The 23,624-nt window shown below is 50.8% G+C and overlaps 1 protein-coding gene across 1 annotated transcript in view; it reads right to left on the bottom strand.

Moving 5' to 3' along the window:
- Positions 1 to 5,434: 5,434 nt before the first annotated feature.
- CTNNBL1 (catenin beta like 1) overlaps positions 5,435 to 23,624 on the bottom strand; it is a 70,934-nt gene continuing 52,744 nt past the window's right edge. The window contains exons 8-12 of the mRNA XM_039368192.1: positions 21,658 to 21,755; positions 19,929 to 20,009; positions 9,889 to 10,026; positions 8,558 to 8,630; positions 5,435 to 5,669 (exon numbers count right to left, since the gene is read on the bottom strand). Of these exons, the coding sequence (XP_039224126.1) occupies positions 5,581 to 5,669; positions 8,558 to 8,630; positions 9,889 to 10,026; positions 19,929 to 20,009; positions 21,658 to 21,755 (479 nt within the window). The 3' untranslated portion in view covers positions 5,435 to 5,580. The remainder of the gene's footprint in view (positions 5,670 to 8,557; positions 8,631 to 9,888; positions 10,027 to 19,928; positions 20,010 to 21,657; positions 21,756 to 23,624) is intronic.

Raw genomic sequence — 23,624 nt, 5'->3', positions numbered from 1 at the left:
TCCCTCAAGCTGGCTGGCCGGATTGCAGATCTGCAGGAAGTAATGAAAGAAAAATATGAAAGGGAGGAATGCAAACATTAAGAGCCTTACCTGCCAGCCCCAGCCTGGGTTTGATGTGGCCTATATTTCCTGGCAGTGATGAGCGACTTAACACCTACTCCACAATAAGGAACTCTGGGCTCTGTTGAATAGGGAGAAATTGGGTTAAAGGATTCAACGCTTGAGATAAAGCTGGCTCTTTGCAACTCCTTTCCTCAAGGACGCCCATCTTGAGGCCAGCAAAGAAGCTTCCTTGGGGGTCAGAAGTGATTGGGGGGTGCTGGATCAGTAGGTACATTTTTTCCCACGGAGAAGAACTGCGCTATCCATCCTGCGGAGCAATGCGGACCCCACCAGCTGCTAAGGGATTCCGTTCTCTTCCAAGAACTGAAGAAGTAAAGAAGCATCTTGGATGAGAAACGAAAGGTTTTCGAAGGAAAAAACAAAACGAGAGAGTCCAGTTGCCTTTTTGGGGAAAAAAGGACCTTTGGGATAATCAATCAAATAAATTGGTATGAATTCCTTCATGCCACCAAGGATAAGCAACTCTTCCGATTCGTTTCCCCAAAGGAGCAGGCCTGGAGCTGGTCTGCAGCTCTTTAAAGCAGCTGCGTCTTCTCCCGGCATCACAGCCCCAGCAGCCGGGAGGAAAACAATCTTATCAAGAGTTGCAGACGCGTTGCTGTCCCTCTGACCCTGTGCTTCTGTGTTGGAAGAAAAGCTTTCATCCTGGTTCAGTCCAAGCCGGGGATAAACAACATGGCGACTGCTTTAGAAAGAAGGTTGCAGTTTATTGAAGAGCCAGACAGAAGGGAAAGAGGAGAGGGAAAAAAAGGGCTGAGCACATGTGGGGAGTGGGTTTTTATACCCTCTGGAGCCTTTTGTTTGGAGTTGCTTCCTGTTTCTGTGGCATGAACTTTGAGCTGAGTCTGAGTGTGCTTTTCTGGTATTCTGATGGTGATAGGTTAATCTTCTTATGTCCCAAATGTCATATCCTGCTTCCGAGACTGGGGGCTGATGACTCTTAGAGTTTGGATGGGGTATGTAGATTTTAGGTCTTTGTCTTCTTAATCTCCTAGATCCCTGGATTTACACCTGCATCTCTATAGAGCTGGTTCCTGCTTGGGGAGAGAGGCCTGGGGCTATTAAGAAAAACTGGGCATGCTTTCCTGCCGCTTTAAGATCCTTGGAGGAAATATATTTTTCGGCCCTTTTTAATATTTCCTTCTCTGGGGGGCTGACTTCCCACATCTGAATGCCCCTTTGCGGGTCCACACGGCACAGCACTCAAATGAGACCTTCTTGTATGAACATTTGTTCGTGCATTCGGATCTGTCGGCCTGTCTCGCTGGGATTCGGGCTTCACGGAGGTGCAACTGTTTGGTAAGAGGTTCTCTCCAAGATGCTGAGCAGAAGGCCTCTTTTGGGGACAAGGAGGGGGCTCAGAAGACGGTGCACCATCAGCTCCTTGCCAAGGGACCGTGAAGATTCTCAGTCATCCAGGTCACCGTCGTAAACAAAAGTGGTTTTTATTTCGAAAAAGGCAACTGGGCTGATTTTCGGAGGAAAAAAACAAAACAATCATTTCACAGACGCCTGGCACAACACAGGAGGACAGACCCATCAGGACCAGACTCAGCAGCCCATCTGACTTTGAAAGATAAAGGCCACTTTTTGGAAGACAGCAAAGTCCACATTTTGGACAAAGAGGACCGCTGGCTTGAAAGAGGGGTTCAAGACGCCATCGAGGTCCAAACAGAACAGCCCTCCCTCAACCGAGGGGAAGGGATAGGAAAGGGGTAGGCAACCTCGGCTCTTTTATGACTGGTGGACTTCAACTCCCAGAATTCCTGAGTCAGCCATGCTGAAGGGGAAAGGGAGAGGTTTCCAAGCTGAGCCAAGCCTAGGTTTAGGAAAAGGTTGGGGGGTTCCAGTAAGGGGACCCTTCCCACGCATTTTCTGCTGCTAAATGCCACCGTAGCGGACTTCTCTGAATCCAAAACTGGATGCAGTATTCCAAGTGTGGCCTCACACTTGGAATACGGCATCCAGTTTTGGTCACCATGATGTAAAAAAGATGTTGAGACTCTGGAAAGAGTGCAGAGAAGAGCAACAAAGATGATCAGGGGACTGGAGGCTAAAACATACAAGGAACGGCTGCTGGAATTGGGGATGTCTGGTTTAATGAAGAGAAAGACGAGGAGGAACAGGATAGCAGTCTTCCAGTATCTAGGGGTTGCCCCAAAGAAGAGGGAGTCAAGCTATCCTCCAAAGCACCTGAAGGCAGGACAAGAAGCAACGGGTGGAAATTCATCAAGGAGAGAAGTAACCTGGAACTAAGGAGAAACTTCCTGACAGTGAGAACAATTAACCAGTGGAACAACCTGCCTCCAGAAGTTGTGAATGCTCCAACACTAGAAGTTTTTAAAAAGAGATTGGACAACGATTTGTTTGGAATTATATAAGGACTTTGCTTTGAGCAGGGGTTGGACTAGAAGACCTCCAAGGTCCCTTCCAACTTTATTATTATTATTATTATTGCAGCTCCATTCAGCCCTCCTGGCTGGCAGCGATGGACCAGCCTTTCTCCCGCCTCCTCCTCCTCCTCCGTAAATTCCAGGGGAGGGAAAAATACCAGCTCTAATTCAGTGGTAAAAGCACATTCATGGCCGAAGGACAGACCCAGTGGGGGCGCTTTGGGACACGCTTGGCAAAGGCGCCCCTGGAAACGCCCTTCGGCTCGCCGCGGCTGCCTCCCCCTTGCGCTGCCTCTGATTTTCAGAACTGACACTCATTTTGATCCAAAGTTATTTGTGCAGAGCTGGTGAGGCCCGGTCAATTGATGCTGTCAACACAGGTGGAGAGGCCGGCTGGGCCAAGAAGGCGGGAAGAACCAGGAGCTGCACGGCTGCAGAAACAGCCGTGGGGAAGGAGGGCTGCCAGCCTTTGGGCATCTTCTGGGCATCCCTGCCAGGAAGCAACACTGGAAGTTTTTAAGAAGAGACTGGACAGCCATTGGTCCAAAATGGTACAGGGTTTCCTGCCTGAGCAGGGGGTTGGACTAGATGACCTCCAAGGTCCCTTCCAACTTTATTACTAAAAAGCGGAAATTTGCCCTAAAACTGGCTGCAGCTTCTAAGCCTCCGGCCACCTCCTTGGGGCTACTCAAGGACCCTCTGCCGCCCCTCCCCAATTGCAAGGGGAATTGAGCCATGGAGCCCTTATTCCTCCGTGCTGCCTTGGAGGCTGGACCAGTGCTGCCTTGGAGGCTGGAGCAGCAGCGTGGGGATTACTTAACCTCCTGACACTTTTACTTAATGTCACCATTTCGCCAGGCCTGAAATCAACGCTGAAAAGGGGAGGGGGGGGGGGAAAGAAGAAAAGAAAAAAAAACATGATTTGATTTCATTTTTGCTGCTTGACCCAGAGCTGGGCATTAAGGAGCGAAGAAAGAGATCTGCAGAGAAGCAGAAGGAAAATCGATAGCAGGAGAAAGAAATATTTCTATTTTTGAAGGCTGCTTCCCCTGCGTCGCCGGGCTGACAGCACCATTCTGATTCAGCTGCTCCCTCCTTTATTTTTATTAAATTTTATACGCCGTCCAGCTCGCTCTTCCAGGATCCCAGAGGGGGTCCTTCGTAGCCCCATCAGATTGGGGGGGGGGTGTGTGTCTCTCTCTTCTGTTGCCCAGAGACTCCACAGGTTGGAGATGTCCAGAGCTTTTTCGGATGGAATCTGCCTCTGGTGCCTTTTTGCAGCTGCAAAATGCAGGATGGTCCCTGGGCAGACAAAGGGGAGGGAGGGGCTGCTTGGTCCAGCTTGAGGTTCTGGGCTGGGGGTTGCTCAGACTCCCCCTCCCCCTTTCCCAGGAAGAGGGTTTTCAGCACATGGGCCTGTTTGCTTTTCCACTGCTTGCAAAGCCCTCTGAAGCACGGCTGCGGGACTTGGGTCTGGCTAGTCTAGAGAAAAGAAGGAATAGGGGAGACACGATAGCAGTCTTCCAATATTTGGGGGACTGACACAAAGAAGAGGTGGTCACATTATTCTCCAAAGCACCAGAGGGAAGGAAGAGAAACCACGGTTGGAAATTGGCCAAAGAGAGAAGCAACCTGGAATTAAGGAGAAACTTCCTAACAAGTGAGGACAATCAACCAGTGGAACAGCTTGCTTCCAGAAATTGTGGGTGCTCCATCACTGGAGATTTTAAAGAAGAGACTGGACATTCACCTGTCTCAGATGGTATAGGTTCTCCTGCTTGAACAGGGGGCTGGACTAGAAGACCTCCAAGGTCCCTTCCAGCTCTATTCTATTCTATTCCATATTTTCTATTCCATTCCATTCCATTCCTTATTCTATTCCATTCCTCCATTCCTTATTCTATTCAATTTCTTATTCTATTCTATTCCATTCTGTAATTCTATTCTATTCTATTCCATTCCACAACCCATTCCATTCCATATTCCATTCCATATTCTATTCTATTCTATTCTATTCTATTCTATTCTATTCCATATTTTCTATTCCATTCCATTCCATTCCTTATTCTATTCCATTCCTCCATTCCTTATTCTATTCCATTCCTTATTCTATTCCATTTCTTATTCTATTCTATTCTATTCTATTCTATTCTATTCTATTCTATTCTATTCTATTCTATTCTATTCTATTCTATTCTATTCTATTCTATTCTATTCTATTCCATTCCACTCCACTCCATTCCATTCCACAATCTATTCCATTCCACAACCCATTCCAATCCATTCCTATTCTAAAGCCACGATTTTGCATACCTGGCAACTTTTAAGATGGGTGGACTTCAACTTCCAGAATTCTGGGAATTGAAATTGACGAGTCTTAAAGCAGCCAAGCTTTAAGCAGCCCCCTCCCCTCCCCGGATGAATGAGGAGGCCAGCCAGGAAAGGCCAAATTAGATCAATGTATAAGCCACCGGGTGATTAATGTTATTTATTTATCCAATTGATACGGTGCCCCTCTCAGCAAGGCTTTCGGCAGCGAACAAGAGTTGGAATAGAATAAAAACGATGATTATAGATGCTGCAAAAGTTAAAATAACACAGTGGTCAGAAAACATCAACCCACACTATGAGCGTCGTCAAGAAGCAGCTCTCCACACAGCCTCAGCTAGCCATGCTTAGCCGTGATCCGTGTCCTCAAATCAGCTATTTTAAAGTGGCTGAGGTTGAGAAGCATGGCTTAGAGGAGGACAGGGGAGCCTCAGATCTGGGGGTCGCAGGGAGTGACTGTGCCATGTGGCATCTGGGGCCCCCAAGGGCCACACAAGCCAGAGGAGCATCAAATCCTTCTGGAAAAGGAGAAGAAAGTGGTAGATTCAAAGTTTCCCTCTCAAGCCCGGAACAAAGAATCAGCCGAGAGATTTTGTAAATACAAACCAGACTATCTTTAATCTTTCAAAATAACACCCCTGTCCCCCCAAAAAAACCATTCCGAAGGTCCCCTTTATCCGGAACGTCTCGTTTGCACCCCAAGTTGCAGAAGGTCCTGGAAGCCATCAAGGGTTCCTCAAAAGTTCTCCAGAAGCTCCACAATCCGCTTCTGCTCGCTCTCCTGGAATTCGGGGTTCTTCCCGTCTCCGATGTTTTCCGCGTACTCTGCAAGGTCAGAGGAGGTCTGAGTAAGAGGGAGGGTCCTGCCGAGCCCCCCTGCCCCGCCCGAAGAGAAGGGGTCAGCTCAGTTGCTCAGCTGCCTTGTCCATCCCTTTGCCAGACAAGTCCTCTCACTCCGGGGAGGCACGCAGGGCAAAATTCGGGCCTTTCGCTCGTTGCGGTTTAAAATTTCTATTCGTTTAGCAGAATATAGAATACAAAGGAAACAAAAATAATGATGGGAAACTAGGGCAGGAAGAGAGGAAAAGGAGAAAGGCTGGGGTAGAAGGGGGAAAAAAAGGACGAAAAAGGCCTTGACTTCCCACTCTTTTCAGCAACGCAGAAGATAATAACGTTGTGGCCTCAACTTTCTATTTTTACACCAGTGTTTCTCAACCTTGACCATTTTAAGGCATGTGGACTTCAACTCCCAGAATTCCACATGCCTTAAAATGGTCAAGGTTGAGAAACACTGTACAATGATGTGACGCCAGCCATTCCTCTAGCAACCAGCTGAGAGGGTATGGGAGGTCCTCCTGCTTGAGCAGGAGGCTGGATTAGAAGACCCCCAAGCTGGCAGGGGGAATTCTGGGAGATGGAGCCCACAAGTCTTAAAATTCCCAAAGTTGGTCTAGGGCAGGGGTGTTGAACTCAATTTCATTGAGGGCCGCATCAACATTGCAGTTGCCCTCAGGGGGCCGGGTGGGCATGGCCAGGATGGGTGCGGCCTACTGGGTGGGCGTGGCTGGAGTGGGTGTGGCCTACTGGGTGGGCGTGGCCAGCTCTACATCATTCTCGTCAAGGGTGCCTGTGGGGGCCTGGGCTGGAGGGGGACAGATCTGGGGGTCTCTGGCAGAAGGGGGGAGGGACCGGGGCAAGCGCCAAGGCATGATGCATTTCTTCACTCCTCACAAAGGGTGACCCCTCCCCAGCATGCACCCAGAGGGCGGGGCCAACATGGAAGGGGCTGGTTCCTCGCTGTTTCCAGACGGTCTTGTGGAGCTAAGACTGAATGTGTTTCAGCATAGAGGGCCACCACAAAATTGTACATGGGCTCCCAGCCGGCCTGGGCCAGGGCCAAGACAGCGGGGGCCGTTCCCTCACTGTTTCCAGGATGGCTTCATGGGCCACATGAAATCACTTCATGGGCCGCATCCGGCCCCCGGGCCTTGTGTTGACATATCTGGTCTAGGGTTGGACTAGATGACCTCCAGGGTCCCTTCTCACTCTGTTCTTCTGCATTCTGATGGTTTGCAGGCGAGGCTTTTGGAGACAAGAGGAAGCGGGGGTCTCCTGCAACGTGTGGGATGCCAGGGAGGGGGTCACACCCAATGCACCCCCTCTTGGGTTTTCTGGCCACTTGTCCAGCATGCCGGCAGCCCTTGGGGGATCGTGGGTGGGTGGGTGGGCGAGCTCCCCACTCCCCCTTCCAGGGCGATGGCGAGGAATTCCAAGGGCTTCTCCCTGCCTCTCCCCCCTCCCCTCCCCTCCCCCCACGCCTGTCTCCGGCTTCCCTGTGAAATGGAGCCCTGGATCCCTCTCAGCCCTCCCCCCCTCCCCAGGGATCCATCAGCTGTCAGGCTGCCAGAGAATCAGGGAAAATAGGTAGGCCATAAAAAGCAGGCTCCAAAGCGGGCTGCCAATTAGCATGCAAAAGAGGAGGGGGGGAGGAGGAGGGAGGAAGGGGGAAGACAGGAGGCGGAAGAAGAGGGGGAGGAGGAGAAAGAGCAGGAGCAAGAAGAGGAAGAAGAGAAGGAGGAGAGGAGGAAGAGAAAGGAGGAGAGGAGGAAGAGAAAGGAGGAGCAGGGAGGGAGGAGGAAGGAGGAGGAAGAGAAGGATGAAGAATAGAAGGAGGAGGAAGGAGAGGAGGAGGACAGGAGGAGGAGGAAGAAGAGAAGGAAGAGGACAGGAGGAGGAGGAAGAAGAGAAGGAAGAGGACAGGAGGAGGAAGAGCAGGAGGAGGAAGGGAGGAGGAAGAGAAGAAGGAGAGGAAGAAGAAGAGGAGGAAGAAGAGAAGTAGGAGAGGAGGAAGAGAAAGGAGGAGGGAGGGAGGGAGGGAGGAGGAAGGAGGAGGAAGAGAAGGAGGGGAGGAGGAAGAGAAGGAGGAGGGGAGGAGGAAGAGAAGGAGGAGGGGAGGAGGAAGAGAAGGAGGAGGAGGAGGAAGAGCAGGAGGAGGAAGAGGAGGACAGGAGGAGGAAGAGGAGGACAGGAGGAGGAGGAAGAGAAGGAGTAGAGGAGGAAGAGCAGAAGGGGAGGAGGAGGAGGAGAAGAAGCAGGAGCGGAGGAGGAAGGAGTGAGAAGAGGGGGGGGAGGAGGGGGGGAACCCTGCAGGGAGAGCAGCAAGCAAGGGGGTGGGACAGAGGACTCCCAGGGGAGGCTCCCCCTGCCCAAGGCTTGGGGGTCCCCAAGTGCCCCCTTCCTCTCCCCACAGGACCTGCCAGAGGAACAGCAGGGGGCTTTCACGTGGTCAAAATCCCCCCCCCATCTTCTCAAAGGCTGCCCCAAAGGATGCTGGCCACAGACACCCCCCCCCAAAAGGATTCAGTAATCCACTGCCACATTCGGGGTGTGTCTGTGTGGAGGGGGGCTCAGGCTGCTCCCCAACTTTCCCAGTATATCAGAACCCAGTCTCGCCCTCCAAGGGGGGCAGGCCTGCCTGGTCCTAGGCTTGCAGACCCCAGAATCTGACCCCACAGCCAACCTTAGGCAGCAAAGGAACCCCCCCCCCTCGGCTGCCCCCCCCCCCCCGTTGCTGCTGGCTTTGCACCTTCGCTGGTGGCTCAGCCGTACCCCCAGTCCTCCCTCCCCCCCCCAAGGAAGGCCAGCCGGGACCCCTGGCCAGGTGAGGGGAGCCCTGGGGGAGGAGCCTCCCTCCCTCCCTCCCTGTGGCTCACCTTTGATGATGTGCCGGACGATCTTGATGGAGCTTCCGCGCATGTTCAGGATTTGATGCACCCTCTGGCGGATCTGGGGGGGGGGGAAGGGGGGAGAAAGGGGGAGGGATAAAGGGGTCTCCGTTGGGGAGCAGGAAGTCCGCCTTTGGGGAAGCAAGCAGCGCCTCTGACTTCCTCCGGGCCCGGCGTAGTTTGAATTTTGTACAACAACTGTAAAGTTTTTCACAGTCACCGTAGGAGTGACTCGTTTGCCTCTGGTGTTTCGGCTTCGTTGCATCTCACAACCGTTTGTGAGAAGGGCGGCCGTATAAATACAGAAACAAGCCAACTGGCAGCGATTGTGAGTCCTTTCTGGGGCAGCCCCCCCTTGAGACCCCAGAGGACCTCCGGCGGGGGGGGGGGGCGCTGTGGAAGGCCGCAGGACCCCCGCTTCTGCAAAATGAAGCACCGCAGTGGGCCGGGAACTGCAGACGCCACAAAGGAAGGGAGGCAGTTTGGTCTAGTGGTGAACGCACCAGGGGAGAAAGCAAGGGGTGCAGAGTTCTAGTCCTGCCTTAGACACAAAAAGGTGTCTGCGAGACTTTAGGCCAGCGGTTCTCAACCTTGGCAACTTTAAGACTTGTGGACTTCAACTCCCAGAATTCCTCAGCCAGCAAAGCTGGCTGAGGAATTCTAGAAGTTGAAGTCCACAAGTCTTGAAGTTGCCAAGGTTGAGAACCGCTGCTTTAGGCCAATCACCAGGAGAGGGTGAGTTCTAGTCCCGCCTTAGGCATGAAAGGCAGCTGGGTGACTCTGGGCCAATCACCAGGAGACGGTGAGTTCTAGCCCCGCCTTAGCCATGCAAGCCAGCTGGGTGACTCTGGGCCAATCACCAGGAGACGGTGAGTTCTAGTCCCGCCTTATCCATGCAAACCAGTTGAGTGACTCTGGGCCAATCACCAGGAGACGGTGAGTTCCAGCCCCGCCTTAGCCATGCGAGCCAGTTGAGTGACTGGAGATGGAGAGTTCTAGTCCCGCCTTAGGCATGAAAGGCAGCTGGGTGACTCTGAGCCAATCACTAGGAGAGAGTTCTAGTCCTGCCTTATCCATGCAAGCCAGTTGGGTGACTCTGGGCCAATCACCGGGAGAGGGTGAGTTCTAGTCCCGCCTTAGGCATGAAAGCCAGCTGAGTGCTTTGGGCCAGTCCTCTCTCTCAGCCCAGTCTACCTTGCAGGGTGGCTGTGCAGAAAACAGGAGGAGGTTATTTGTAAAAACAACGAAGGGGAGACGCAGATAAATAAATGACATCCACCACTAAAAGGAGGGCGGAGGGCAGGGCTGGCCGGTCCTACCTGGGGGATGCTGGCGTTGCTGATCTCGGCCATGATGTAGCAGATGAGCTGCAGCACGAACAGGCCGGCGTCCAGGCGCCGGAGGTAGAACTCCTCCTCCATGTCGTCGTCAATGATCTCCCCACGGCGCACCATGTCCTGAGAGGGGCAGCCAGTTGGAGTCAGAATCAGAGTTGAAAGGGACCTCAGAGGTCCTCTAGCCCGACCCCAGGCTCAAGCAGGCAGAGTTCCTAGGTGAAGAACTGAGTCCGTGCTTGCTTCCCTTGGCACAGCCTGTAACTTCTGAGGGGCCCTGGGTGGTTCTCTGAGCTGGGTGGTTTCCTTGCAGACGTTTCATGACTCAACTAGGGAACATCTTCAGTGCTAGAAGGGAAGAAGAGGAGGAGGAGGACTGTGGGGTCCTGAGTGCTCTCTGAGCTTGGCTGTTTTCTTGCAGACGTTTCATGACCCAACTATGCAACATCATCAGTGCTAGAAGGGAGGTGAGTTTGAAGAGGAGGAGGAGGACGAGGAAGCGGAGAAGAAGGTTGAAGACGGGGAGGAAGAGGAGGAAAAGGTGGAGAAAGAGAAGGTGGAGGAGGAGGGGGAGGAAGAGGAGGTTGAGAAGGAGGAATAAGAGAAAGAGGAGAAGGAGGAAGAGGAGGAGGAGAAAACCGAAGAGGAGGTGGAGATGGAGGAAGAGGAGGAGGAAGAGGAGATGGAGGAGGAGGAAGCTGAAGAGGAGATGGAGGAAGGGGAGGACGAGGAGGAGTAAGAGAAGGAGGAAGCCGAAGAGAAGGTGGAAGAGGAGGAGGAGGTGGTGGAGGAGGAGGAAGAAGTGGAAGGAGGAAGAGGAGGTGATGGAGGAGGAGGACGAGGAAGAGAAGGAGGAACCCGAAGAGGAGGTGGAGGAGGAGGAAGAAGTGGAAGAAGGAAGAGGAGGTGGTGGTGGAGGAGGAAGCTGAAGAGGAGGACGAGGAGGAAGAGGATGTGGAGAAGAATGGAGAAGCAGAAGTGGAGGAAGAGGAGGAGGACAACTGTGGGGTCCTTGGTGCTCTCTCAACTTACTTGTTTTCTTACAGACCTGGCACGACTCAACTAACCTAATCAGGGCTTGAAGAGAGTGGGACACTGATGATGTTCCCTAGTTGGGTCATGAAACATCCTGTCAACCTCTTTCTCTCAGGGATGGTCCAGAGGTGGAAAAGGGGACCTCTGGGAAAGCATTGGCATCAGTGCTGCCTCTGAGGCCCCTAACCCTAGATGCCCTTCCCACCCGTAACGCACAAGCTGCAACAACCTTCAGATAGCTCCTCAGCCTTGAGGTCAGAAGACCACAAAATAGATTTGGGGGTGGCGGAGAAGACCTTCTCTCATTCAAGGATTACCCTTCTGGGGCTCAACCGCCCTACGCCCAGAAAGGTGACTCTACATCCAAAGACGTGACAGGAACTGAATTCGGTCTCACATCTCGGTCTTCTGCTCGTGTGGCACATCCAACACAGGGATTCTGTTTACAGGGCTCCCCGTCCTGGGACTGTCCTGGACACGCTCCCGAGATTCCAGCTGAACAAAAGGGCTTATGCTGCTTCTTTTGGGGGTCCTTGCTCAGGAGACCAACGGAGGAGCTGCAGGTATCCTGCAGAGTTGACCACAAGAGGGATCCTGGAGTCCTAGTGGACGATCGCCTGGCCATGAACCAGCCATGTGCAGCAGCAGCAGCCAAAAAAGCTAACACAATCCTGGGTTGTTTAAACAGAGGCATAGACTCAAGATCACGCAAAGTATTCATACCGCTTTATAAAGCCCTAGTGAGGCCACACCTGGAATACTGCAGCCAATTTTGGTCATTATATTACAAAAAAGATATTGAGACTTTGGGAAAAAGTTCAGAGAAGAGCAACTAAGATGATCCAAGGCCTGGAGACTAAAACATACGAAGAACGGCTGTGGGACTTGGGTTTGGCTAGTCTGAAGAAAAGAAGAAATAGGGGAGACATGATAGCAGTATTCCAGTATCTGGGGGGCTGCCCCAAAGAAGAGGAGGGGGTCAACTTATTCTCTAAAGCACCAGAAGGCAAGACAGGAAACAATGGATGGAAACCAATCAAGGAGAGAAGCAACCTGGAATTAAGGATATTGAGGACAATCAACCAGTGGAACAGCTTGCCACCAGAAATCATGGATGCTCCATCGCTGGAGACTTTTAAGAAGAGAGTGGACAGTCACCTGTCTTGAGATGGAATAGGTTCTCCTGCTTGAGCAGGAGGCTGGACTAGAAGACCTCCAAGGTCCCTTCCAGCTCTATTCCATTCCATTCCATATTTTCTATTCTATTCTATTCTATTCTATTCTATTCCATTCCATATTTTCTATTCTATTCTATTCTATTCTATTCTATTCTATTCTATTCTATTCTATTCTATTCTATTCTATTCTATTCTATTCTATTCTATATTTTCTATTCTATTCTATTCTGTTCTGTTCTGTTCTATTCTATCCCTTATTCTATTCTATTCTATTCTATTCTATTCTATTCTATTCTATTCTATTCTATTCTATTCTATTCTATTCTATCCCATTCCATATTTTCTATTCTATTCTATTCTGTTCTGTTCTGTTCTGTTCTGTTCTGTTCTATTCTATTCTATTCTATTCCATTCCATTCAATTCCATATTCCATTCTATATTCCATTCCATATTCTATTCTATTCCATTCCATTCCATTCCACTCCTTTTCATATATTCCATTCCATTCTCTATTCCATTCCACTCCACTCTTCTAATTTTCATTCCTTTGTAGCACTTTCTCCCTCTTGATCACATTGTCAGCCACCCACAGTGGCACTGTCAAGAGAGATGGATGCCACCAAAACTGAACTAAAGAAATAAAGAAACTCCTGGGAATTACAGCCGAGGACCCAGAGAGTCTCTTTCACTCCAGGGAGAAGCACCCCTGTTAGGAATCCAACTCTGTGCAGAAATGCAGGCTGCCCCTTTGCAAAATGGGCCCCGAGACCCTCCCCAGCTGCAAACCCCCCCCCCCAGTGGCACCCTGGCAGCAGCATCAGCTCCCTTTGCAGCTGAACTTTTGCTAGCCTCCTGCTGGGATGTTGTTTTCGCCAGCCTGAGATCTCCTTGGCCCCGTGGTGGGCCTAATTTATGACACGGTGGCCCAGCAAGTGGGCACACTCCGCTGGGGCTGTTTTTCATCACTGCTCAGGGAAGAAGGGAAGGAGGGAGGGCATTCAAGGGTCTTCTGCTCAGCGGGGGCACCCCGACCTGGGGCACCCGCCTAGGAGAGCCGAAGCTGATCCGAAGGGCCCCGAAAGGCCCCCGCGATGTGTCCAAGGCCACCACACACGGCCTGGGCAGCTTCCCTGCTTTGCTAGACCCCCAGCCTTCCTTTACGGCTCTCCCTTCTTTTCCATTCTGGGAAGGGGTGATTCTCCGCTCTCTTTCTCCAGTGCAGGCAGTCCTCACTTTACAACAGTTCATTTAGTGACCGTTCCAAGTGACGACGGCACTGAAAAAAAAAGAGACTTAAGACCGCTTTTCCCACTGACGTCCGTTGCAGAGTCTCCACGTCCACGCAAACAAAATTCAGATGTTTTTGGCAACCGCCTCGTGTTTATGACGGTCGCCGTGTCCCCGGGGGAGGGGTCACGTGATCCCCTTTTATGGCCTTCTGACCAGCAAAGCCAATGGGGGGGAGCCAGATTCACTTAACGACCGTGTGACTGGCTTAACAATCGCAGTGATTCACTTAACAACACTGGGAAGAAAAGGACGCAAAACGGGGGGCAAAACGCACGTAGCCATTGTCTCGCTTAGCAACAGGGTTCAACTGTGGTCGTAAGCCGAGCATTATTTGTAAAAAAAAAAAATTATATTTGCAACGCAGATTCACGTTTGTCATCTTCCTATTAACGATTTCAGACTGTGCATTCTATGTTTTGTTATTTTATTCTGCTCCTTTTTATTAAAAAGTGGATATTATTATTATTAATAATAATAACAACAACAACAACAACAACAACTGAAATTAGTATATCAGGAAGGCTTACTGACTACTGGAGAGACCAAACTGGCCTACAAGAAAGACCAAATGAAGAACAGAATAGAGGCATGGGAAGACAAAGCACTACATGGCCAATACATGAAAAAAATAGCTGGGAAAGCAGATAATAACAAAACCTGGCAATGGCTAAGAGCAGGAAAATTGAAGAAAGAGACCGAGGGACTAATTCTGGCTGCACAAGACCAAGCCTTAAGGACAAATGCATACAAAGTCAAAATTGAGAAGACAGCAACAGACAGTAAGTGCCGCCTATGCAAAGAAGCTGAAGAAACAGTGGACCACTTGGTAAGCTGTTGCAAGAAGATTGCACAGACTGATTACAAGCAGCGGCATGACAAAGTAGCAACAATGGTGCATTGGAAGATCTGTAAAAAATATCATTTGCCTGTAAGCAAAAACTGGTGGGATCATAAAATAGAGAAAGTCATAGAAAATGATAAAATTAAACTGCTCTGGGACTTCAGAATTCAAACAGACAAGCACCTGCAACATAACACCCCAGACTTAACAATTGTCGATAAGAAAGACAAAAAAGTCTGGATAGTGGACGTGGCAGTGCCTGGAGACAGCAGAATAGAAGAGAAAGAACTGGAGAAGATAACAAAATACAAAGACCTACAAATAGAAATAGAAAGACTGTGGCAAAAGCAAGCAAGGGTAGTACCAATAGTCATAGGCTCCTTGGGTGCAATCCCAAAACAACTGGAGCACCACTTGAACACCATTGGCATTGACAAATTCGCTATTAGTCAATTGCAAAAGGCGGCCTTACTGCGACGATATCTGTAATACCATCAAACATCCACATCTGCCTATCCCAGGTCCCGGGTAAGGACTCGATAGGTAGAGAAAATGCCAAATCCAGTCTGAACATCTGGCTGACTGTGCGATGATCCAAAATAATAATAATAATAATAATAATAATAATAATAATAATAATAATAATAATAGTAGTAGTAGTAGTAGTAGTAGTAAAGTTGGAAGGGACCTTGGAGATCATCTAGTCCAACCCCCTGCTCAGACAGGAAACCCTATACTATTTCAGACAAATGGCTGTCCAGTCTCTGCTTAAAAACTTCCTGTGTTGAAGCATTCACCGCTTCTGGAGGCAGGTTGTTCCACTGGCTAATTGTTCTCACTGTCAGGAAGTTTCTCCTTAGTTCCAGGTTGCTTCTCTCCTGGATGAGTTTCCATCCGTAATAAAATAAATCAGGAGGCCAAACTGATGGCGGGGGGGGGGGGGCGGGCGCAGGGGAAGGGTCTCTGCCCTCCCCACCTCACCCAAGGGCCAGGAAACTAGGAAGAAGCTGGGTGAATCCTGCTAGCCATCAACCCCCCCCCCAGCGTTAATTGCTCTCAGTGCCAATACCAAGCCCTCCCCACTTCCTCCCCCCCTCTAAACTGTCAGGATACCACATCCTGATGAGCGCTCAGGTGCCATCCATCCCTGCCGTGAGATGCCCGGTGTTGATGGGATGAGACAGCACCGAGATGGGCTCCTGTGATGCTCAGCAGCCTTTCCTGACGCTAATGAGGCTGGACTGACAACACGAAGGAGGAAGGGGACTCCACCCAGCCCCCCCACCCCCCATGGGCCTTGGACTCTCCTTTTTCAACGGCCTGCTTTCAGATGTTGTGGGCGCTCCCTCACTGGAGGTTTTTAAGAACAGACTAGAACGGCCTGAGATGGTATAGGTTCTCCTGCTTGGGCGGGGGGTTGGACTAGAAGACCTCCAAGGTCCCTTCCAGCTTCTATTCTATTCTATTCTATTCTATTCTATTCTGTTCTGTTCTGTTCTATTCTATTTTATTCTATTTATTCTATTCTATCCTATTCCATTCCATTCTATATTCCATTCCATATTCTATTCTATTCTATTCTATTCTATTCTATTCCATTCCATATTCTATTCTATTCTATTCTATTCTATTCTACTCTATTCTAACCCATAATTCTAATTCTAATTCTATTCCATTCCATATTCCATTCTATTCTATTCTATTCTATTTCATTCTTTATTCCATTCTCTATTCTATTCCATTCTACTCTACTCCAGTTTATTCCATTCTTCTAATTTTCATTCCCTTGTAGCGCTTTCTCACTTTTGATCATTCCATTCCATTCCATTTTATTCCATTCCATATTTTCTCTTCTCTTCTCTTCTCTTCTCTTCTCTTCTCTTCTCTTCTCTTCTCTTCTCTTCTCTTCTCTTCTCTTCTCTTCTCTTCTCTTCTCCTCTTCTCTCTTCTATCCAATCCGTTCAAGAAAAGTCATAGAATGGGGCCAAACTCACTTAAGAACTGTCTCTCTTAGCAACAGACATTTTGGCCTCCATTGAGCTCGTCAGCTGAGGACTGCCTGCACACGGGCTGTTCCTATGGATCCCCAGCCCCTGCACCGCTGCCCTTGACCCACCCTGTCCGGCCCTCTGCAGCCGCCTGCCAGGTCAGGCCCCTTCCAATCAGGCGACCCGGCGGCTGGTGGTCTCTCCCCCTCCCCCGCTCCTGGCTGCCCTGGCAGGATCCCATTTCTGCCTTGGGAAGTGGTGGCGCAATTATCATCTCATTTAGGAGCCATTAGCATGCAAAATGCCCAGGGAGAACGTTTTATTGAATCAACCTGCTGAGCATAATTTCCACATGGAACTGAGGAATAATGTATTAAGCCATCGCCTGCCTCAGTCGCCCTTCCGTTAATGGAGGCCGCCTGTCGCCCGTGCCCTCCTCCGCCTCTGGGGAGGGCAGAGGGGGGGAAGGAAGCCTGTCACCTCCTCCCCCCCCCAAGAAAAGAGGGGTGGTGGCAGGGAGCCCAAAGCCTTTCCTCCGTGGCCTTCCGTAGCTCCCTCCGCCCAGCCCTTCGCTGCGGCAACCCTGAACGGCAGGAAAACAGCATCTACACAACACCTTCCGACCAAATGGATAGGAGTCCAAGGGGGCACAAGCAACACTGGAGGCCCTCTGGGGAACTGAGAGGGCGGGACTGAAACTGGATAATTCCTGAGTCCAGTTCAGCTGATCAAAGCGCGCTGCGCCATGGCTTCCGGAGGGAAGACCTGGATGACTGGGTGGGCACCAGTCTAGTCGACCTGACCTCCTCTGAACTGGCAGCCACCCAGTCTTCCATGATTGACAAAAGCGAAGATTTTGAAGTCCTGGATAGTGCAGAAGATGGGGATTTGAGTGATCTCCCCCCCCCCCCCACTGGAGGATGTTCCAACCAGCTCTGCCAAAAAAAGACAACCGAGAAACGAAAGAAGAACATCCGGCTAAGGAAGAGTCAGAGGCGAGCCAGGAATGGCTTGATGTCTTAGTTCAGTGGTTCTTAACCTGTGGGTCGGGACCCCATTTGGGGTCGAACGACCATTTCACGGGGATCGCCAAACAACGCAGTCCGCCATTTTTTCCCCCTTTTCCTTAGCTGTGCGACTCCCTTTTATTCTATTGGCTTTTGAAAGCCAATAGAAGAGACTCTCTTGAATAGAGCCTAATTCTATTGGCTTTCCAAAGCCAATAGGAATTGTCCAGGCTGTCTCTGCCCTGCTGAGCCTGCCAAAAGCCCCAGTCTGCAAACGGTGCTGCACCCGTTGAGTAGTCCTCGACTTATGACCGGTTAGGGGTCGCGACATTAAAAAGGTTGAGAACCACTGTCTTAGGGAATGGCTTACTGAAGAAGAAAGTCATCTTATCAGGCCAAGGTCAGGAGAGCCAGCCAGTTAAGGGCCAGGATGTGACTGTCCATTTTAAAGCGACACTGGAGGATGGGACAGTAGTGGAGGAAGACCCCAGGCTCACCTTCATCCAGGCTCTGGATCTCTGTGTACACGCCCTAAAAAGAGTGGCACTCCCAGGCATCAGCAAGATCTCGGAATCTACAACAACCGCATGGCATCAGCGTAGCACACAAGCCAACGGAAACCCTTCGCAACATCCTACGCAAATGGAAAGACCCCACAGCCCCAGAAGAAAAAACAGGAGTCATTAGCAACCCCCGGTTTAAGGACTGCGGCAGCTCCCACAGAGGACAAAGAGGCAGGAGGCCGACAACACACATCCGTGAAGACGGGATGAAAGCTCCTTTAATTGCACAACACTTGGACAGACGGGGAAACTGAGACCAGCCCAGGCCAGGCCCAAAAACGCCAGGGAGTTTGTAGAAGCCCTCCGACAGGTTGGACACGTAGGCCTTAACAAGCTCTACAGACGATGCAAAAGGGACGCTCACCCAGCCCCAGAAGGGAACAAGAAGAGCAAAATCAGTACCTAGGTCAGGGGTTCTCAACCTTGGCAACTTTAAGACTTGTAGACTTCAACTCCCAGAATTCCTCAGCCAGCAAAGCTGGCTGAGGAATTCTGGGAGTTGAAGTCCACAAGTCTTAAAGTTGCCAAGGTTGAGAACCCCTGACCTAGATTGACTCCAAGATTAACATCAGGCCATCGATCAAGTAAGCAAGGCCCCACTGGAGAAGCTGCCAAAGAGACAATGGCCCAGCCAAAGAATCTCTAAGACCAGCAACACTGACAGGGCAAGAGGGCAGGATGTAAACTGGCAGCAAACTGCACTCCTTACGCGCACTGATGATGTTCCCTAGTTGGGTCATGAAACGTCTGCAAGGAAACAAGCCAGCTCAGAGATCCCCAAGGACCCCACAGTTCTCCTCCTGCTCCTCCTCTCTACAAACCACTAAGCTCAGAGAGCACAAGGGACCCCACAGTTCTCCTCCTCGTCCTCTCCACAACCCCCACTCCCTTCTACCACTGATGATGTTCCCTAGTTCGGTCATGAAACATCTGCAAGGAAACAAGCCATCCCAGACTGCACCAAGGACCCCACAGTCCTCCCCCATCTTCTTTCTAGAACTGATGTTGTGCCCTAGTTGGGTCATGAAATGTCTGCAAGGAAACCACCTAGTTCAGAGAGCATCCAGGACCCCCACAGCCCTCCTCCTCCTCCCTTCTAGCACTGATGATATTCCCTAGTTGGATCATGAAATGTCTCCAAGAAAACCATCCAGTTCAGAGAACCCCCAGGACTCCACATTCTCTCTCTCTCTCTCTCTCTCTCTCTCTCTCTCTCTCTCTCTCTCTCTCTCTCTCTCTCTCTCTCCCTCTTTCTCTTCCTCCTCCCCCTCTCTGCAAACCCCCCTCCCTTCTAGCACTAATGATGTTCCCTAGTTGGGTCATGAAACGTCTACGAGAAAAGAACCACGGGACCCCCCCAGTCTCTCTCTTCCTCCTCCTCCACTCTGCAAACCCCTCTTCCTTCCTTCCATCACTGATGATGTTACCCAGCTGGGTCAAGAAAGCCACCCAGCTCAGAGAGCACCCGGGCCGGACCCCCCCCCCCCGTTCAACTCTGGGCTCCAGAGATTCCCTCCTGGGGGGTTTCTGATGTGTGTCCCCTGTAGGAGGCAGCTGCGGGGGGGGGGGGGAGAGCCGTGCTGCTTCTCTAGATCTCCAAAGGCAGAGGGGGGGGGGGAGACAGGAAGACTTACTGTAAGGACCCACCCCACTTTGCATCTTAAGAAGACAGAACTCTTGGAATAATTCTTCCAACAGGAATCCTTTATTAAGAAGAAGTGGTTGCAGGCGGGCTAGACAGGACTTGGGGTCCAAGCTCTCCCATTCAAGGTTTTAAGGGGTTCCCCAGTAACCCCACCCAATCACCCCCCCTTCCAGTGATAGTTTCAGGCATCACAATTCCACCCCTTTGCTCCTTTCTTCCGTCTGGATGGAGACTTCAAATAAACTACATGAAAGGTAAATAGCCCCTTTGTCATGGTAAGGTTCTTTGGTGCTATTTACATTCAAACTCTTTGAGGTTGCAATAAACACATTCCTTCATACTGAAGGAAGTGAGGGCCATAAAGCCCCTTTGTTCTCCCCCTTCTCTCCCTCTTATGGCAGAATCCAGAGAAGGCAGAATTGAGGTTTTCTATATTTGATGATTAAAGATGAAATATAATTGGATTCTGACACTTACGTGCTTTTCCCCTTCGATCTTCTTATCGGCCACCTGCATGGCATCCAGGTATTTGAAGTAGAGCTCCATCAGCCTGTCCACCTGGAGGAGAAAAGAACATTCCTCTGGATTGGCGTGTTTCTTTCTGCATCTGCCAGCCTCTCCTCGGCATGCAGGCAAGGACTCGTGGCCCTTTCACACGGGTCTCCCCGGGTCTTCTTCCCGGTGACAGAGTGCCTCAGCATATCAGGAACGGTTGCTGGAATTGGGGATGTCTAGTTTAACAAAGAGAAGGACCAGGGGGGACAGGATAGCAGCCTTCCAGTATCTCAGGGGCTGCCCCAAAGAAGAGGGAGTCAAGCTGTTCTCCAAAGCGCCTGAAGGCAGGACAAGAAGCAACAGATGGAAACTCACCAAGGAGAGAAGCAACCTGGAACTGAGGAGAAACTTCCTGACAGGGAGAACAATTAACCAGGGGAACTACCTGCCTCCAGAAGCGGTGAATGCTCCAACACTGGAAGTTTTGAAGAAGAGACTGGACAGCCATTTGTCTGAAACAGTAGAGGGTTTCCTGCCTGAGCAGGGGGTTGGACTAGATGATCTTCAAGGTCCCTTCCAACTTTATATTATTATTATTATTATCATCAAGGAGAGGAGCAACGTGGAACTAAGGAGAAACTTCCTGACAGGGAGAACAATTAACCAGTGGAACTACCTGCCTCCAGAAGCTGTGAATGCTCCAACACTGGAAGTTTTTAAGAAGAGACTGGACAACAATTTGTTTGGAATGATATAAGGACTTTGCTTTGAGCAGGGGTTGGACTAGAAGACCTCCAAGGTCCCTTCCAACTTTATTATTATTATGGATCATCGCACAGTCAACCAGATGTTCAGACTGGATTTGGCATTTTGTCTACCTATCGAGTCCTTACCCAGGACCTGGGATAGGCAGATGTGGATGTTTGATGGTATTACCGGTATCGTCGCAGGATGGAAGCAGTTCCTAGTAAGGCCGCCTTTTGCAATTGACTAATAGCGAATTTGTCAATGCCAATGGTGTTCAAGTGGTGCTCCAATTGTTTTGGGATTGCACCCAAGGCACCTATGACTATTGGTACTACCCTTGCTTGCTTTTGCCACAGTCTTTCTATTTCTATTTTTAGGTCTTTGTATTTTGTTATCTTCTCCAGTTCTTTCTCTTCTATATTATTATCATTATCATCATCATCATCATCATTATTATGGCAGCTCCATTCAGCCCTCCCGGCTGGCAGTGATGGACCAGCCTTTCTCCCACCGCCTCCTCCTCCTCCTGCTCCGTAATTCCAGGGGAGGGAAAAATACCAGCTCTAATTCAGTGGTAAAAGCACATTCATGGCCCAAGGACAGACCCAGTGGGGGCGCCTTGGGACACGCTTGGCAAAGGCGCCCCTGGAAGCGCCCTTCGGCTCGCCGCGGCTGCCTCCCCCTTGTGCTGCCTCTGATTTTCAGAACTGACACTCATTTTGATCCAAAGTTATTTGTGCAGAGCTGGTGAGATCCGGTCGATTGATGCTGTCAACACAGGTGGAGAGGCCGCCTGGGCCAAGAAGGCGGGAAGAACCAGGAGCTGCACGGCTGCAGAAACAGCCGTGGGGAAGGAGGGCTGCCAGCCTTTGGGCACCTTCTGGGCATCCCCGCCAGGAAGCAGGGTCCCCAGCTGGCACAGTGGTCCTTCCTTTCTATTTCTCCTAGTTGCCCCACCGCTCACCTTCTCGCTGTCGTTCTCCGTGAACTTGTTGAGCAGTCTTGTCCTCTGCTGAGCCCGCAGGTTTCGGAGGAGCGAGGCCAGGATGGAACAGACGTGCTCTGGGGACAGATCGGGGTGGGGGGAGGAGGAAAGAGGGGGGGGGAGGGAGAAAGACAAGGGGTGAGTGTGGAACCATTTATTTCTTTTGATTTCTATCTACGGGGATTTTCTCAGTCATCCAGGATGCGGTTGTCGCCAGGAGGGCTTCTTTTTTAGGAGGCAACTGGACTTCCTTTGTTTTTTTCTCCCTGAAGACCTTTCGCTCCCCATCCCAGGAGCTTCCTCAGGTTCTGGCCGAATGGTGGGGAATGGAAGGATTTATACTCCTTGCAGACAGGCGGGCCTTTGCCTTCTTCTAGAGCAGGGGGTCTTCAAACTTGGCCCTTATGTGACTGGTGGACTTCAAGTCCCAGAATTGGGGACTTCAACCCCCAGCGTGCCTGGCTGAGGAATTCTGGGAGTTGAGGTCCACAAGTCATAAAAAGGCCAGGTTTGAAGACCCCTTGGTATAGGTAGTCCTTAAATTAACAGAGGGACAGAAGCAAGATCACATGAAGAGTTAATACCACTTTACAAGGCCTTGGTAAGGGCACACTTGGAATACGGCATCCAGTTTTGGTCACCACGATGTAAAAAAGATGTCGAGACTCTAGAAAGAGGGCAGAGAAGAGCAACAAAGATGATCAGGGAGGCTAAAACATACAAGGAACAGTTGCTGGAATTGGGTATGTCTAGTTTAATGAAGAGAAGGACAAGGGGGGGGGGACAGGATAGCAGCCTTCCAGTAACACAGGAGCTACCCCAGAGAAGAGGGAGTCAAGCTCTTCTCCAAAGCGCCTGAAGGCAGGACAAGAAGCAACAGGTGGAAACTAACCAAGGAGAGAAGCAGCCTGGAATTAAGGAGACATTTCCTGACAGTGAGGACAATTAACCAGTGGAACTGCTTGCCACCAGAAGTGCTTCATCACTGGAGGCTTTTAAGAAGAGACTGGACAGCCAGCTTTGGCCCGAGCAGGGGCTTGGATTAGAAGACCCCGGGGATCCCTTCCAACCTTGTTATTCTGTTATTTTCTTTCCGCACCCCAGGCCAAGGTCTCTCCCCCAAAAGCCTGGCCTTGGCAGCCCCTCCCATGCCCAGCCCCAGACAAACAAGCCCACTCCTCCCGCTGGATACTTGGGGCTCAAAACGCCAAGGGAACGGAGGGACCTCTCGGCCTAAACGCCTCCCCTGCCTTCCAGAAGAGAGATGCTCGCCTCGGTTTCCCCAGAGGTTAATTTATTCTGCTTCTGTTGATTCACAACGAAGGCTCTAAGGCTGAAAAATGCACTGGGAGAGAAAAAACTCAGAAAGAGAAAGAAAGAAAGAAAGAAAGAAAGAAAGAAAGAAAGGAAGGAAGGAAGGAAGGAAGGAAAACCCTGCTGGAGACAAGCATCGTGCAGGGATTTAAACGGGAAAGGGGCTGCAAGATGAACCAATGGGGCAGCTTTTCTGCCCCTAAAGTGGACGGGTGGGGCGGGGGCTCCTCCACCTGAGTGACTTGGCTGCCCTGCCGGAGGGCAGAGGGGGGTCAGCATTGGCCGTATTTCACAGGAAAACGCCGGCAGCCGAAAAAGGATCTCCTCCTTGCGGTCAAGACCATTAGCGGGCACTTTGCCAGCCGGGCCTGCGCCCCGGAGCCCACAAGCAGATGCCATCAATTGCATGCTGATGACCCCTCCACCTCAAGCCACGGACACGCCCCACCCTCCTGCTGCACCATGGACCGAGGCCGGGCCCAGGCGCTGAAAGCAGGGCCTGCTGTGTGGACGGGCGTGAAAGATTTCGGCCTGCGTGGTGCCCACTTTCCACGCACCAGGCAGCTGGGAGTGGGCTGGGGGGAGGGGGAGAGCGCTTTTGGAAGGAAAAGGGGAGGAAATAAGCCCCCTTT

The sequence above is a fragment of the Crotalus tigris genome, unplaced genomic scaffold (genome assembly GCF_016545835.1).
Source record: "Crotalus tigris isolate CLP2741 ecotype Arizona unplaced genomic scaffold, ASM1654583v1 scf7180000020719.984301794:720406, whole genome shotgun sequence".
NCBI classification, from domain to species: domain Eukaryota; kingdom Metazoa; phylum Chordata; class Lepidosauria; order Squamata; family Viperidae; genus Crotalus; species Crotalus tigris.
Note: the sequence above shows the minus strand (reverse complement) of the source record. Positions and strands in the feature narration are given on the sequence as shown.